The sequence below is a fragment of the Saccoglossus kowalevskii genome, chromosome 6 (genome assembly GCF_978046115.1).
Source record: "Saccoglossus kowalevskii chromosome 6, keSacKowa6.1, whole genome shotgun sequence".
NCBI lineage: Eukaryota > Metazoa > Hemichordata > Enteropneusta > Harrimaniidae > Saccoglossus > Saccoglossus kowalevskii.
Window position 1 is genome coordinate 7,707,437 of NC_140646.1, and position 16,026 is coordinate 7,723,462.

Genomic DNA, 16,026 nt, shown 5'->3' on the forward strand with positions numbered 1-16,026 from the left:
TATGTGTGAAGTTTGATTGTGATTGGTCCAGGCATTTCTAAGATACAGGTCCGGGCGCACGTACAGACGCACACACGGACACACGAAGGTCAAAACACAAGTCCCCGTTTTCGGACTGCGTCCGAACGGGGACTAATAATACTCTAACACTCTAATTTCCATTTCTGGAGAAGTATTTAAAATATTGGAATTATGAAGGTACTTTTATATAGGTCCTGACTCTAGAGAAGAGACTGCATTTGGTGTTCAGTTTATAGAGGTTTTGTATATGAGCAATCTATGGAGAAGGGACTGCAAGTGATGTTCAGTTTATAGAGGTTTTGTATATGAACAAGTCAATGGAGAAGGGACTGCAAGTGATGTTCAGTTTATTGAGGTTTTGCATATGAGCAATCTATGAAGAAGGGACTGCAAGTGATGTTCAGTTTATAGAGGTTTTGCATATGATCAAGTCAATGGAGAAGGGACTGCAAGTGATGTTCAGTTTATTGAGGTTTTGCATATGAGCAAGTCTATGAAGAAGGGACTGCAAGTGATGTTCAGTTTATAGAGGTTTTGCATATGATCAAGTCAATGGAGAAGGGCCTGCAAGTGATGTTCAGTTTATAGAGGTTTTGCATATGAGCAAGTCAATGGAGAAGGGACTGCAAGTGATGTTCAGTTTATTGAGGTTTTGTATATGAACAAGTCTATGAAGAAGGGACTGCAAGTGATGTTCAGTTTATTGAGGTTTTGTATATGATCAAGTCTATGGAGAAGAGCCTGCAAGTGATGTTCAGTTTATAGAGGTTTTGCATATGATCAAGTCAATGGAGAAGGGACTGCAAGTGATGTTCAGTTTATTGAGGTTTTGTATATGATCAAGTCTATGAAGAAGGGACTGCAAGTGATGTTCAGTTTATTGAGGTTTTGCATATGAGCAAGTCAATGGAGAAGGGACTGCAAGTGATGTTCAGTTTATTGAGGTTTTGTATATGAACAAGTCTATGAAGAAGGGACTGCAAGTGATGTTCAGTTTATTGAGGTTTTGTATATGATCAAGTCTATGGAGAAGAGCCTGCAAGTGATGTTCAGTTTATAGAGGTTTTGCATATGATCAAGTCAATGGAGAAGGGACTGCAAGTGATGTTCAGTTTATTGAGGTTTTGTATATGATCAAGTCTATGAAGAAGGGACTGCAAGTGATGTTCAGTTTATTGAGGTTTTGCATATGAGCAATCTATGAAGAAGGGACTGCAAGTGATGTTCAGTTTATTGAGGTTTTGCATATGAGCAATCTACGAAGAAGGGACTGCAAGTGATGTTCAGTTTATTGAGGTTTTGTATATGATCAAGTCTATGAAGAAGGGACTGCAAGTGATGTTCAGTTTATTGAGGTTTTGCATATGAGCAATCTATGAAGAAGGGACTGCAAGTGATGTTCAGTTTATTGAGGTTTTGCATATGAGCAATCTATGAAGAAGGGACTGCAAGTGATGTTCAGTTTATAGAGGTTTTGCATATGAGCAAGTCAATGGAGAAGGGACTGCAAGTGATGTTCAGTTTATTGAGGTTTTGCATATGAGCAAGTCTATGAAGAAGGGACTGCAAGTGATGTTCAGTTTATTGAGGTTTTGCATATGAGCAAGTCAATGGAGAAGGGACTGCAAGTGATGTTCAGTTTATAGAGGTTTTGTATATGAGCAAGTCTATGAAGAAGGGACTGCAAATTATGTTCAGTTTATAGAGGTTTTGCATATGATCAAGTCAATGGAGAAGGGACTGCAAATGATGTTCAGTTTATAGAGGTTTTGTATATGAGCAAGTCTATGAAGAAGGGACTGCAAATGATGTTCAGTTTATAGAGGTTTTGTATATGAGCAAGTCTATGAAGAAGGGACTGCAAATGATGTTCAGTTTATAGAGGTTTTGCATATGAACAAGTCTATGAAGAAGGGACTGCAAATGATGTTCAGTTTATAGATGTTTTGCATATGAGCAAGTCTATGGACAAGGGCTGCAAGTGGTGTTCAGTTTATAGAGGTTTTGTCTCAGATTTCATTATTCTAGTCTCCATACAAGTAAATATATGTATGCTAATAATCATGATACTTACAGCTACAAAGAAAAAAGGTCTAGTTGGATGAAACAAGACACACTGTACCAAGCCTTTTGATTTGTTGAATGGATTCTGTGTTCTTCTTTTAGACAACTGATGAATAAGAACCTGTGCATTGCCACCTTGTGGTTGGACTGTAGCCAGGTAATCTCCTCTTCCATGCCATGTAACCTGTTTTACAACCTACAAATTGAAATCAAAGAAAGCTTAGAAAGAACTCCTGTGTGCTTAGAGTATTAGAGACACAGTAGTGATAATAATTGCTTATGGTAATTAAATATAAAACTCATGGACTACACTTGCTGCACCTTATGTGGAATAGCAAAGTACAGCAATTGTTTTGAGTCAAAAGAAAATGGTTCTCATACAGCTGTCTTATTGATTGATAAAATAAAGAAGCCGACCGAGTTCACTACTCACATTGTCAAATTAGCAAAGGTTCTTGAATTGAATTAATATGTCTTATAGCAATTAGATTTAACATTGGTTCCCCTGAATATGATTTAGTGAATTAGTCATGCTCTAAAAAATCCAAATCCAGAATTACATTTTAAAATAAAACAATAAATAAATGACAGCAGATTAGTAGCTACCATTCACTACCTTGAGCTTGAACTAGCACAATGATGTGGTACATCTGGTAGCTGCTCTTTTTCAATTCTTTCATTTTTAACCATTTTTGCTAAGTCTACGCACTAGTGCACAATAGGCATGTTTTCATACACACACTCCATTGTTGGGGTTCCAGGTTAATTTACATGCTAGATAAACACCCATGTCACAATACTGATTCTAAATTGCCCCTGTAAATACAATATTGAATTATAAGGTGGAGGGGTCAGCTTACTACGGAGGGTGGTTTAACTATGCAGGGTGGACTTACTACGGAGGGTGGTCTAACTAGGCAGGGTAGACTTACTGTTGAGGGTGGTTAACTAGGCAGGGTGGACTAACTAGGGAGGGTGGGCTTACTACGGAGGGTGGTCTAACTAGGCAGGGTAGACTTACTACGGAGGGTGGTCTAACTAGGCAGGGTAGACTTACTACGGAGGGTGGTCTAACTAGACACGGTGGACTTACTATGGAGGGTGGTCTAACTAGGCAGGGTAGACTTACTACGGAGGGTGGTCTAACTAGGCAGGGTGGACTTACTATGGAGGGTGGACTAACTAGGGACGGTGGGCTTACTACGGAGGGTGGTCTAACTAGGCAGGGTAGACTTACTACGGAGGGTGGTCTAACTAGGCAGGGTAGACTTACTACGGAGGGTGGTCTAACTAGGCAGGGTAGACTTACTACGGAGGGTGGTCTAACTAGGCAGGGTGGACTTACTACGGAGGGTGGTCTAACTGTGGAGGGTGGTCTAACTAGGCAGGGTGGACTTACTACGGAGGGTGGTCTAACTAGGCAAGGTGGACTTACTACGGAGGGTGGTCTAACTAGGCAGGGTGAACTTACTACGGAGGGTGGCCTAACTAGGGAGGATGGGCTTACTATGGAGGATGGGCTTACTATGGAGGGTGGCCTAACTAGGGAGGATGGGCTTACTATGGAGGGTGGTCTAACTAGGGAGGATGGACTTACTATGGAGGGTGGTTTAACTAGGGAGGGTGAACTTACTACGGAGGGTGGCCTAACTAGGGAGGATGGTCTAACTAGGCAGGGTGGACTTACTATGGAAGGTGGTTTAACTAGGCAGGGTGGACTTACTATGGAGGATGGTATAACTAGGCAGGGTGGACTTACTATGGAGGGTGGTTTAACTAGGCAAAGTGGACTTACTACGGAGGGTGGTCTAACTAGGCAAGGTGGACTTACTATGGAGGGTGGTTTAACTAGGCAAGGTGGACTTACTATGGAGGGTGGTCTAACTAGGCAGGGTGGACTTACTATGGAGGGTGGCCTAACTAGGCAGGGTAGACTTACTATGGAGGGTGGCCTAACTAGGCAGGGTGGACTTACTATGGAGGGTAGTCTAACTAGGCAGGGTGGACTTACTATGGAGGGTAGTCTAACTAGGCAGGGTGGACTTACTATGGAGGGTAGTCTAACTAGGCAGGGTGGACTTACTATGGAGGGTGGTCTAACTAGGCAGGGTGGACTTACTATGGAGGGTGGTATAACTAGGCAGGGTGAACATACTACGGAGGGTGGCCTAACTAGGGAGGATGGGCTTACTATGGAGGGTGGTCTAACTAGGGAGGATGGACTTACTATGGAGGGTGGTTTAACTAGGGAGGGTGAACTTACTACGGAGGGTGGCCTAACTAGGCAGGGTGGACTTACTATGGAGGGTCGTTTAACTAGGCAGGGTGGACTTACTATGGAGGGTGGTCTAACTAGGCAGGGTGAACTTACTATGGAGGGTGGTCTAACTAGGCAGGGTGGACTTACTATGGAGGGTGGTTTAACTAGGCAGGGTGGACTTACTATGAAGGGTGGTCTAACTAGGCAAGGTGAACTTACTATGGAGGGTGGTCTAACTAGGCAGGGTGGACTTACTACGGAGGGTGGTCTAACTAGGCAGGGTGAACTTACTACGGAGGGTGGTTTAACTAGGCAGGGTGGACTTACTATGGAGGGTGGTTTAACTAGGCAGGGTGGACTTACTATGAAGGGTGGTCTAACTAGGCAAGGTGAACTTACTATGGAGGGTGGTCTAACTAGGCAGGGTGGACTTACTATGGAGGGTGGACTTACTACGGAGGGTGGTTTAACTAGGCAGGGTGGACTTACTACGGAGGGTGGTCTAACTAGGCAGGGTGAACTTACTATGGAGGGTGGTCTAACTAGAGAGGGTGGGCTTACTATGGAGGGTGGTCTAACTGGGCAGGGTGGACTTACTATGGAGGGTGGTTTAACTAGGCAGGGTGGACTTACTACGGAGGGTGGACTTACTACGGAGGGTGGTTTAACTAGGCAGGGTGGACTTACTCGGAGGGTGGTCTATCTAGGCAGGGTGAACTTACTACAGAGGGTGGTCTAACTAGGCAGGGTGAACTTACTACGGAGGATGGACTTACTATGGAGGGTGGTTTAACTAGGGAGGATGGACTTACTATGGAGGGTGGTCTAACTAGGCAGGGTGGTCTAACTAGGCAGGGTGAACTTACTATGGAGGGTGGTCTAACTAGGCAGGGTGGTCTAACTAGGCAGGGTGGTCTAACTAGGCAGGGTGGACTTACTACGGAGGGTGGTCTAACTAGGCAGGGTGAACTTACTATGGAGGGTGGTCTAACTAGGGAGGGTGGACTTACTATGGAGGGTGGTCTAACTAGGGAGGATGGACTTACTATGGAGGGTGGTCTAACTAGGAAGGGTGGACTTACTATGGAGGGTGGTTTAACTAGGCAGGGTGGACTTGCTCTGGAGGGTGGTTTAACTAGGCAGGGTGGTCTAACTAGGCAGGGTGGACTTACTACGGAGGGTGGTCTAACTAGGCAGGGTGAACTTACTATGGAGGGTGGTCTAACTAGGCAGGGTGGACTTGCTCTGGAGGGTGGTTTAACTAGGCAGGATGAAATTACTATGGAGGGTGGTCTAACTAGGGAGGGTGAACTTACTACGGAGGGTGAACTTACTACGGAGGGTGGACTTACTACGGAGGGTGGTTTAACTAGGCAGGGTGGACTTACTACGGAGGGTGGTCTAACTAGGCAGGGTGAACTTACTACGGAGGGTGGTCTAACTAGGCAGGGTGAACTTACTATGGAGGGTGGTCTAACTAGGGAGGATGGACTTACTATGGAGGGTGCTCTAAGTAGGGAGGATGGACTTACTATGGAGGGTGGTCTAACTAGGGAGGGTGGACTTACTATGGAGGGTGGTCTAACTAGGCAGGGTGGACTTGCTCTGGAGGGTGGTTTAACTAGGGAGGATGGACTTACTACGGAGGGTGGTTTAACTAGGGAGGATGGACTTACTATGGAGGGTGGTCTAACTAGGCAGGGTGGACTTACTACGGAGGGTGGTTTAACTAGGGAGGATGGACTTACTACGGAGGGTGGTTTAACTAGGGAGGATGGACTTACTATGGAGGGTGGTCTAACTAGGCAGGGTGGACTTACTATGGAGGGTGGTCTAAGTAGGGAGGATGGACTTACTATGGAGGGTGGTCTTACTATGGAGGGTGGTCTAACTAGGCAAGGTGGACTTACTACGGAGGGTGGTTTAACTAGGGAGGATGGACTTACTATGGAGGGTGGTCTAACTAGGCAGGGTGGACTTACTATGGAGAGTGGTCTAAGTAGGGAGGATGGACTTACTATGGAGGGTGGTCTAACTATGCAGGGTGGACTTACTACGGAGGGTGGTCTAACTAGGCAGGGTGAACTTACTACGGAGGGTGGACTTACTACGGAGGGTGGTTTAACTAGGCAGGGTGGACTTGCTCTGGAGGGTGGTTTAACTAGGCAGGATGAAATTACTATGGAGGGTGGTCTAAGTAGGGAGGATGGACTTACTATGGAGGGTGGTTTAACTAGGGAGGATGGACTAACTATGGAGGGTGGTCTAACTAGGCAGGGTGGTCTAACTAGGCAGGGTGAACTTACTATGGAGGGTGGTCTAACTAGGCAGGGTGGTCTAACTAGGCAGGGTGGTCTAACTAGGCAGGGTGGTCTAACTAGGCAGGGTGGACTTACTACGGAGGGTGGTCTAACTAGGCAGGGTGAACTTACTATGGAGGGTGGTCTAACTAGGGAGGGTGGACTTACTATGGAGGGTGGTCTAACTAGGGAGGATGGACTTACTATGGAGGGTGGTTTAACTAGGCAGGGTGGACTTGCTCTGGAGGGTGGTCTAACTAGGCAGGGTGGACTTGCTCTGGAGGGTGGTCTAACTAGGCAGGATGAAATTACTATGGAGGGTGGTCTAACAAGGGAGGGTGAACTTACTACGGAGGGTGAACTTACTACGGAGGGTGGACTTACTACGGAGGGTGGTTTAACTAGGCAGGGTGGACTTACTACGGAGGGTGGTCTAACTAGGCAGGGTGAACTTACTACGGAGGGTGGTCTAACTAGGCAGGGTGAACTTACTATGGAGGGTGGTCTAACTAGGGAGGATGGACTTACTATGGAGGGTGCTCTAAGTAGGGAGGATGGACTTACTATGGAGGGTGGTCTAACTAGGGAGGGTGGACTTACTATGGAGGGTGGTCTAACTAGGCAGGGTGGACTTGCTCTGGAGGGTGGTTTAACTAGGGAGGATGGACTTACTACGGAGGGTGGTTTAACTAGGGAGGATGGACTTACTATGGAGGGTGGTCTAACTAGGCAGGGTGGACTTACTACGGAGGGTGGTTTAACTAGGGAGGATGGACTTACTACGGAGGGTGGTTTAACTAGGGAGGATGGACTTACTATGGAGGGTGGTCTAACTAGGCAGGGTGGACTTACTATGGAGGGTGGTCTAAGTAGGGAGGATGGACTTACTATGGAGGGTGGTCTTACTATGGAGGGTGGTCTAACTAGGCAAGGTGGACTTACTACGGAGGGTGGTTTAACTAGGGAGGATGGACTTACTATGGAGGGTGGTCTAACTAGGCAGGGTGGACTTACTATGGAGAGTGGTCTAAGTAGGGAGGATGGACTTACTATGGAGGGTGGTCTAACTATGCAGGGTGGACTTACTACGGAGGGTGGTCTAACTAGGCAGGGTGAACTTACTACGGAGGGTGGACTTACTACGGAGGGTGGTTTAACTAGGCAGGGTGGACTTGCTCTGGAGGGTGGTTTAACTAGGCAGGATGAAATTACTATGGAGGGTGGTCTAAGTAGGGAGGATGGACTTACTATGGAGGGTGGTTTAACTAGGGAGGATGGACTTACTATGGAGGGTGGTCTAACTAGGCAGGGTGGTCTAACTAGGCAGGGTGAACTTACTATGGAGGGTGGTCTAACTAGGCAGGGTGGTCTAACTAGGCAGGGTGGACTTACTACGGAGGGTGGTCTAACTAGGCAGGGTGAACTTACTATGGAGGGTGGTCTAACTAGGGAGGGTGGACTTACTATGGAGGGTGGTCTAACTAGGGAGGATGGACTTACTATGGAGGGTGGTCTAAGTAGGGAGGATGGACTTACTATGGAGGGTGGTCTAACTAGGCAGGGTGGACTTACTACGGAGGGTGGTCTAACTAGGCAGGGTGGACTTACTATGGAGGGTGGTCTAAGTAGGGAGGATGGACTTACTATGGAGGGTGGTCTAACTAGGGAGGGTGGACTTACTACGGAGGGTGGTTTAACTAGGGAGGATGGACTTACTATGGAGGGTGGTCTAAGTAGGGAGGATGGACTTACTACGGAGGGTGGTTTAACTAGGGAGGATGGACTTACTACGGAGGGTGGTTTAACTAGGGAGGATGGACTTACTATGGAGGGTTGTCTAACTAGGCAGGGTGGACTTACTATTGAGGGTGGTCTAAGTAGGGAGGATGGACTTACTATGGAGGGTGGTCTAACTATGCAGGGTGAACTTACTACGGAGGGTGGTCTAACTAGGCAGGGTGAACTTACTATGGAGGGTGGTCTAACTAGGGAGGATGGACTTACTATGGAGGGTGGTCTAACTAGGGAGGGTGGACTTACTATGGAGGGTGGTCTAACTAGGCAGGGTGGACTTGCTCTGGAGGGTGGTTTAACTAGGCAGGATGAAATTACTATGGAGGGTGGTCTAAGTAGGGAGGATGGACTTACTATGGAGGGTGGTTTAACTAGGGAGGATGGACTTACTATGGAGGGTGGTCTAACTAGGCAGGGTGGACTTACTACGGAGGGTGGTCTAACTAGGCAGGGTGAACTTACTACGGAGGGTGGTCTAACTAGGGAGGGTGGTTTAACTAGGGAGGATGGACTTACTACGGAGGGTGGTTTAACTAGGGAGGATGGACTTACTATGGAGGGTTGTCTAACTAGGCAGGGTGGACTTACTATTGAGGGTGGTCTAAGTAGGGAGGATGGACTTACTATGGAGGGTGGTCTAACTATGCAGGGTGAACTTACTACGGAGGGTGGTCTAACTAGGCAGGGTGAACTTACTATGGAGGGTGGTCTAACTAGGGAGGATGGACTTACTATGGAGGGTGGTCTAACTAGGGAGGGTGGACTTACTATGGAGGGTGGTCTAACTAGGCAGGGTGGACTTGCTCTGGAGGGTGGTTTAACTAGGCAGGATGAAATTACTATGGAGGGTGGTCTAAGTAGGGAGGATGGACTTACTATGGAGGGTGGTTTAACTAGGGAGGATGGACTTACTATGGAGGGTGGTCTAACTAGGCAGGGTGGACTTACTACGGAGGGTGGTCTAACTAGGCAGGGTGAACTTACTACGGAGGGTGGTTTAACTAGGCAGGGTGGACTTACTACGGAGGGTGGTCTAACTAGGCAGGGTGAACTTACTACGGAGGGTGGTCTAACTAGGCAGGGTGAACTTACTATGGAGGGTGGTCTAACTAGGGAGGATGGACTTACTATGGAGGGTGCTCTAAGTAGGGAGGATGGACTTACTATGGAGGGTGGTCTAACTAGGGAGGGTGGACTTACTATGGAGGGTGGTCTAACTAGGCAGGGTGGACTTGCTCTGGAGGGTGGTTTAACTAGGGAGGATGGACTTACTACGGAGGGTGGTTTAACTAGGGAGGATGGACTTACTACGGAGGGTGGTTTAACTAGGGAGGATGGACTTACTATGGAGGGTGGTCTAACTAGGCAGGGTGGACTTACTATGGAGGGTGGTCTAAGTAGGGAGGATGGACTTACTATGGAGGGTGGTCTAACTAGGCAGGGTGGACTTACTACGGAGGGTGGTTTAACTAGGGAGGATGGACTTACTACGGAGGGTGGTTTAACTAGGGAGGATGGACTTACTATGGAGGGTGGTCTAACTAGGCAGGGTGGACTTACTATGGAGGGTGGTCTAAGTAGGGAGGATGGACTTACTATGGAGGGTGGTCTTACTATGGAGGGTGGTCTAACTAGGCAAGGTGGACTTACTACGGAGGGTGGTTTAACTAGGGAGGATGGACTTACTACGGAGGGTGGTTTAACTAGGGAGGATGGACTTACTATGGAGGGTGGTCTAACTAGGCAGGGTGGACTTACTACGGAGGGTGGTTTAACTAGGGAGGATGGACTTACTACGGAGGGTGGTTTAACTAGGGAGGATGGACTTACTATGGAGGGTGGTCTAACTAGGCAGGGTGGACTTACTATGGAGGGTGGTCTAAGTAGGGAGGATGGACTTACTATGGAGGGTGGTCTTACTATGGAGGGTGGTCTAACTAGGCAAGGTGGACTTACTACGGAGGGTGGTTTAACTAGGGAGGATGGACTTACTATGGAGGGTGGTCTAACTAGGCAGGGTGGACTTACTATGGAGAGTGGTCTAAGTAGGGAGGATGGACTTACTATGGAGGGTGGTCTAACTATGCAGGGTGGACTTACTACGGAGGGTGGTCTAACTAGGCAGGGTGAACTTACTACGGAGGGTGGACTTACTACGGAGGGTGGTTTAACTAGGCAGGGTGGACTTGCTCTGGAGGGTGGTTTAACTAGGCAGGATGAAATTACTATGGAGGGTGGTCTAAGTAGGGAGGGTGAACTTACTACGGAGGGTGAACTTACTACGGAGGGTGGACTTACTACGGAGGGTGGTTTAACTAGGCAGGGTGGACTTACTACGGAGGGTGGTCTAACTAGGCAGGGTGAACTTACTACGGAGGGTGGTCTAACTAGGCAGGGTGAACTTACTATGGAGGGTGGTCTAACTAGGGAGGATGGACTTACTATGGAGGGTGCTCTAAGTAGGGAGGATGGACTTACTATGGAGGGTGGTTTAACTAGGGAGGATGGACTTACTATGGAGGGTGGTCTAACTAGGCAGGGTGGTCTAACTAGGCAGGGTGAACTTACTATGGAGGGTGGTCTAACTAGGCAGGGTGGTCTAACTAGGCAGGGTGGTCTAACTAGGCAGGGTGGACTTACTACGGAGGGTGGTCTAACTAGGCAGGGTGAACTTACTATGGAGGGTGGTCTAACTAGGGAGGGTGGACTTACTATGGAGGGTGGTCTAACTAGGGAGGATGGACTTACTATGGAGGGTGGTTTAACTAGGCAGGGTGGACTTGCTCTGGAGGGTGGTCTAACTAGGCAGGGTGGACTTGCTCTGGAGGGTGGTCTAACTAGGCAGGATGAAATTACTATGGAGGGTGGTCTAACTAGGGAGGGTGAACTTACTACGGAGGGTGAACTTACTACGGAGGGTGGACTTACTACGGAGGGTGGTTTAACTAGGCAGGGTGGACTTACTACGGAGGGTGGTCTAACTAGGCAGGGTGAACTTACTACGGAGGGTGGTCTAACTAGGCAGGGTGAACTTACTATGGAGGGTGGTCTAACTAGGGAGGATGGACTTACTATGGAGGGTGCTCTAAGTAGGGAGGATGGACTTACTATGGAGGGTGGTCTAACTAGGGAGGGTGGACTTACTATGGAGGGTGGTCTAACTAGGCAGGGTGGACTTGCTCTGGAGGGTGGTTTAACTAGGGAGGATGGACTTACTACGGAGGGTGGTTTAACTAGGGAGGATGGACTTACTATGGAGGGTGGTCTAACTAGGCAGGGTGGACTTACTACGGAGGGTGGTTTAACTAGGGAGGATGGACTTACTACGGAGGGTGGTTTAACTAGGGAGGATGGACTTACTATGGAGGGTGGTCTAACTAGGCAGGGTGGACTTACTATGGAGGGTGGTCTAAGTAGGGAGGATGGACTTACTATGGAGGGTGGTCTTACTATGGAGGGTGGTCTAACTAGGCAAGGTGGACTTACTACGGAGGGTGGTTTAACTAGGGAGGATGGACTTACTATGGAGGGTGGTCTAACTAGGCAGGGTGGACTTACTATGGAGAGTGGTCTAAGTAGGGAGGATGGACTTACTATGGAGGGTGGTCTAACTATGCAGGGTGGACTTACTACGGAGGGTGGTCTAACTAGGCAGGGTGAACTTACTACGGAGGGTGGACTTACTACGGAGGGTGGTTTAACTAGGCAGGGTGGACTTGCTCTGGAGGGTGGTTTAACTAGGCAGGATGAAATTACTATGGAGGGTGGTCTAAGTAGGGAGGATGGACTTACTATGGAGGGTGGTTTAACTAGGGAGGATGGACTTACTATGGAGGGTGGTCTAACTAGGCAGGGTGGTCTAACTAGGCAGGGTGAACTTACTATGGAGGGTGGTCTAACTAGGCAGGGTGGTCTAACTAGGCAGGGTGGTCTAACTAGGCAGGGTGGACTTACTACGGAGGGTGGTCTAACTAGGCAGGGTGAACTTACTATGGAGGGTGGTCTAACTAGGGAGGGTGGACTTACTATGGAGGGTGGTCTAACTAGGGAGGATGGACTTACTATGGAGGGTGGTCTAAGTAGGGAGGATGGACTTACTATGGAGGGTGGTCTAACTAGGCAGGGTGGACTTACTACGGAGGGTGGTCTAACTAGGCAGGGTGGACTTACTATGGAGGGTGGTCTAAGTAGGGAGGATGGACTTACTATGGAGGGTGGTCTAACTAGGGAGGGTGGACTTACTACGGAGGGTGGTTTAACTAGGGAGGATGGACTTACTATGGAGGGTGGTCTAAGTAGGGAGGATGGACTTACTATGGAGGGTGGTCTAACTAGGGAGGGTGGACTTACTACGGAGGGTGGTTTAACTAGGGAGGATGGACTTACTACGGAGGGTGGTTTAACTAGGGAGGATGGACTTACTATGGAGGGTTGTCTAACTAGGCAGGGTGGACTTACTATTGAGGGTGGTCTAAGTAGGGAGGATGGACTTACTATGGAGGGTGGTCTAACTATGCAGGGTGAACTTACTACGGAGGGTGGTCTAACTAGGCAGGGTGAACTTACTATGGAGGGTGGTCTAACTAGGGAGGATGGACTTACTATGGAGGGTGGTCTAACTAGGGAGGGTGGACTTACTATGGAGGGTGGTCTAACTAGGCAGGGTGGACTTGCTCTGGAGGGTGGTTTAACTAGGCAGGATGAAATTACTATGGAGGGTGGTCTAAGTAGGGAGGATGGACTTACTATGGAGGGTGGTTTAACTAGGGAGGATGGACTTACTATGGAGGGTGGTCTAACTAGGCAGGGTGGACTTACTACGGAGGGTGGTCTAACTAGGCAGGGTGAACTTACTATGGAGGGTGGTCTAACTAGGCAGGGTGGACTTACTACGGAGGGTGGTCTAACTAGGCAGGGTGGACTTACTATGGAGGGTGGTCTAACTAGGCAGGGTGAACTTACTATGGAGGGTGGTCTAACTAGGGAGGGTGGACTTACTATGGAGGGTGGTCTAACTAGGGAGGATGGACTTACTATGGAGGGTGGTCTAAGTAGGGAGGATGGACTTACTATGGAGGGTGGTCTAACTAGGCAGGGTGGACTTACTACGGAGGGTGCTCTAACTAGGCAGGGTGGACTTACTATGGAGGGTGGTCTAAGTAGGGAGGATGGACTTACTATGGAGGGTGGTCTAACTAGGGAGGGTGGACTTACTACGGAGGGTGGTTTAACTAGGGAGGATGGACTTACTATGGAGGGTGGTCTAAGTAGGGAGGATGGACTTACTATGGAGGGTGGTCTAACTAGGGAGGGTGGACTTACTACGGAGGGTGGTTTAACTAGGGAGGATGGACTTACTACGGAGGGTGGTTTAACTAGGGAGGATGGACTTACTATGGAGGGTTGTCTAACTAGGCAGGGTGGACTTACTATGGAGGGTGGTCTAAGTAGGGAGGATGGACTTACTATGGAGGGTGGTCTAACTATGCAGGGTGGACTTACTATGGAGGGTGGTCTAACTAGGCAAGGTGGACTTACTACGGAGGGTGGTCTAACTAGGCAAGGTGGACTTACTACGGAGGGTGGTCTAAGTAGGGAGGATGGACTTACTATGGAGGGTGGTCTAAGTAGGGAGGATGGACTTACTATGGAGGGTGGTCTAACTAGGGAGGATGGACTTACTATGGAGGGTGGTTTAACTAGGGAGGATGGACTTACTATGGAGGGTGGTCTAACTAGGGAGGGTGGACTTACTATGGAGGGTTGGCTAATACACAGAGGAGAGGGCTAACTACGGGGGTTGGGCTAACTACGGGGGTTGGGCTAACTACGGGGGTTGGGCCAACTACGGGGGTTGGGCTAACTAAAAAGGAAACAAACCTTTGGATGTTTTATGGATAATCTGAATCCGATATCATGTAAATCATCTTCAGCTTGCACCCAGTCCACTGAAGACTTTGTACTATCTTCAGCTGGTTCGTAGTTCTCAATCACGTTGTCAGTGCCAGAGATAAGCAATTTGTCTCCCAGTCCAGTATTGAGGATATGTACATTGTCGTCCACAACTATGGCTAACAGTGAAAGTAGTACATTTGGACACCATGCAACACAGTGAACAGCTCCACTAACAGGAATGGTTTTCAAACATCGACCCGAGATGACTTCCCAAAGTTTGACAGTACTGTCATCTGAACCTGCAAGGAAGGAGTGTACTTTTGTATTGTATTGTATTGTATTGTGGGATATTAGGTGCATTGAGTTTTGCAAAATACATTTAAAAGGTTAAATAGTCTTTATATAACAATAAATTAGACATTAAATATTTTTTGTTGCAAGCGTACTCTTTTTGACACACGATATGAACATTAATCACTTCATAAACGTACCAGATGCCAGCCACTGGCCAGATGGATCCACACTGATTGACCTAATAAGATTAGAGTGACCTTTATAAACAATTGCTTGTACTGTTGGAAATGGCTGTAATTCCTTTGGTTTGGGCAGCTTTGGAATCAGATCTTCTGGATTCACTTGAACCTAGGAAACAAAACAATTGAAAAAATATATAATGAAGTTGAGATATTCTGGATAAAAAAACAATGCAGTGTCTTTGATTTGAGATTATTTAATCGTAACAGCTCTGTGTAATGAAGTAATTGTCAACATCTTATAATATATATAATATTAGAAAGTGTGTTTCAGGAAAATGAGTATGAATACTTGAAAAGATGACTGCCAATTTCATAACAGATAATGAATATATAATGTATGATATATAAATGTTTATTCATTACTGTTGGTGATGCTGCAAACTGCAAAACCTTGGGTAATTCACAATGAGTATAAACACTATAGCTTGCATAAGTTGTAAAAAGAAAAAAACATTCTTTGCTCTCAACTTTTGAACAAAAAATCTACTCGCTATCAATTTTGATTAACACGATTGTTTTGTCTGAACTAAGCGCTAGATTTCAGTTACATTAGTTTCAAAAATCATTACAATCGTAGATCAGTCACATGTTCCGCTCCTAATTTAAATTTCTTAATGATGTATCTACCAAGATTTCTCAGTGTACAGATATGAGATGATACAAGTGTACTGAATTCATAAACCAAGGGTGGATTCAAGTAAAATGAACCAATATACTCAGATCACAAGTCAATATAAATAGAGCATATCAGTAGGAATGCAAATTTAGCCACACAATTCTTTTAAGTCTGCTTCAACTGTCTAAGTCCCTCAACCAGGTTTGAATATCAGTGTCATTACAAAGTTTCCTTAATATATTTAAATTGCTAGCCACATCTTCCCTGCTAATTATGCTATCAAGTATCTAAATCTGTAACAGGGTTATCAAGGCTAGTATGGGTTTATCAATTGTATCCTTTCGCTGTGCAAATCTGCATATTCATCACTCTCCAAACCAGGTGTATTGAACAATAGTAAAATTATTTATCAACATGCACCAACAATATTTGATGTTCATAACAAGTATTGACTCAGGAAGTTCCTAGAAATAGTTGAGGACACGTTGCCATCAGGGCATTTTCACCACCTGGCAACAATCATGGTGAAAACTTTGGGCT

The 16,026-nt window shown here is 47.0% G+C and overlaps 1 protein-coding gene across 3 annotated transcripts in view; it reads right to left on the minus strand.

The window, feature by feature from the left end:
- The window catches only part of LOC100370579 (ribosome biogenesis protein bop1-like), a 76,929-nt gene that overhangs the window by 21,250 nt on the left and 39,653 nt on the right, over positions 1-16,026 (minus strand). For all 3 annotated transcript variants that reach the window (XM_085500003.1, XM_085500001.1, XM_085500002.1), the window contains 3 exons: positions 14,826-14,976; positions 14,320-14,633; positions 2,096-2,281 (listed from right to left, as the gene is read on the minus strand). In XM_085500003.1, coding sequence (XP_085356129.1) covers positions 2,096-2,281; positions 14,320-14,633; positions 14,826-14,976 — 651 coding nt within the window. The remainder of the gene's footprint in view (positions 1-2,095; positions 2,282-14,319; positions 14,634-14,825; positions 14,977-16,026) is intronic.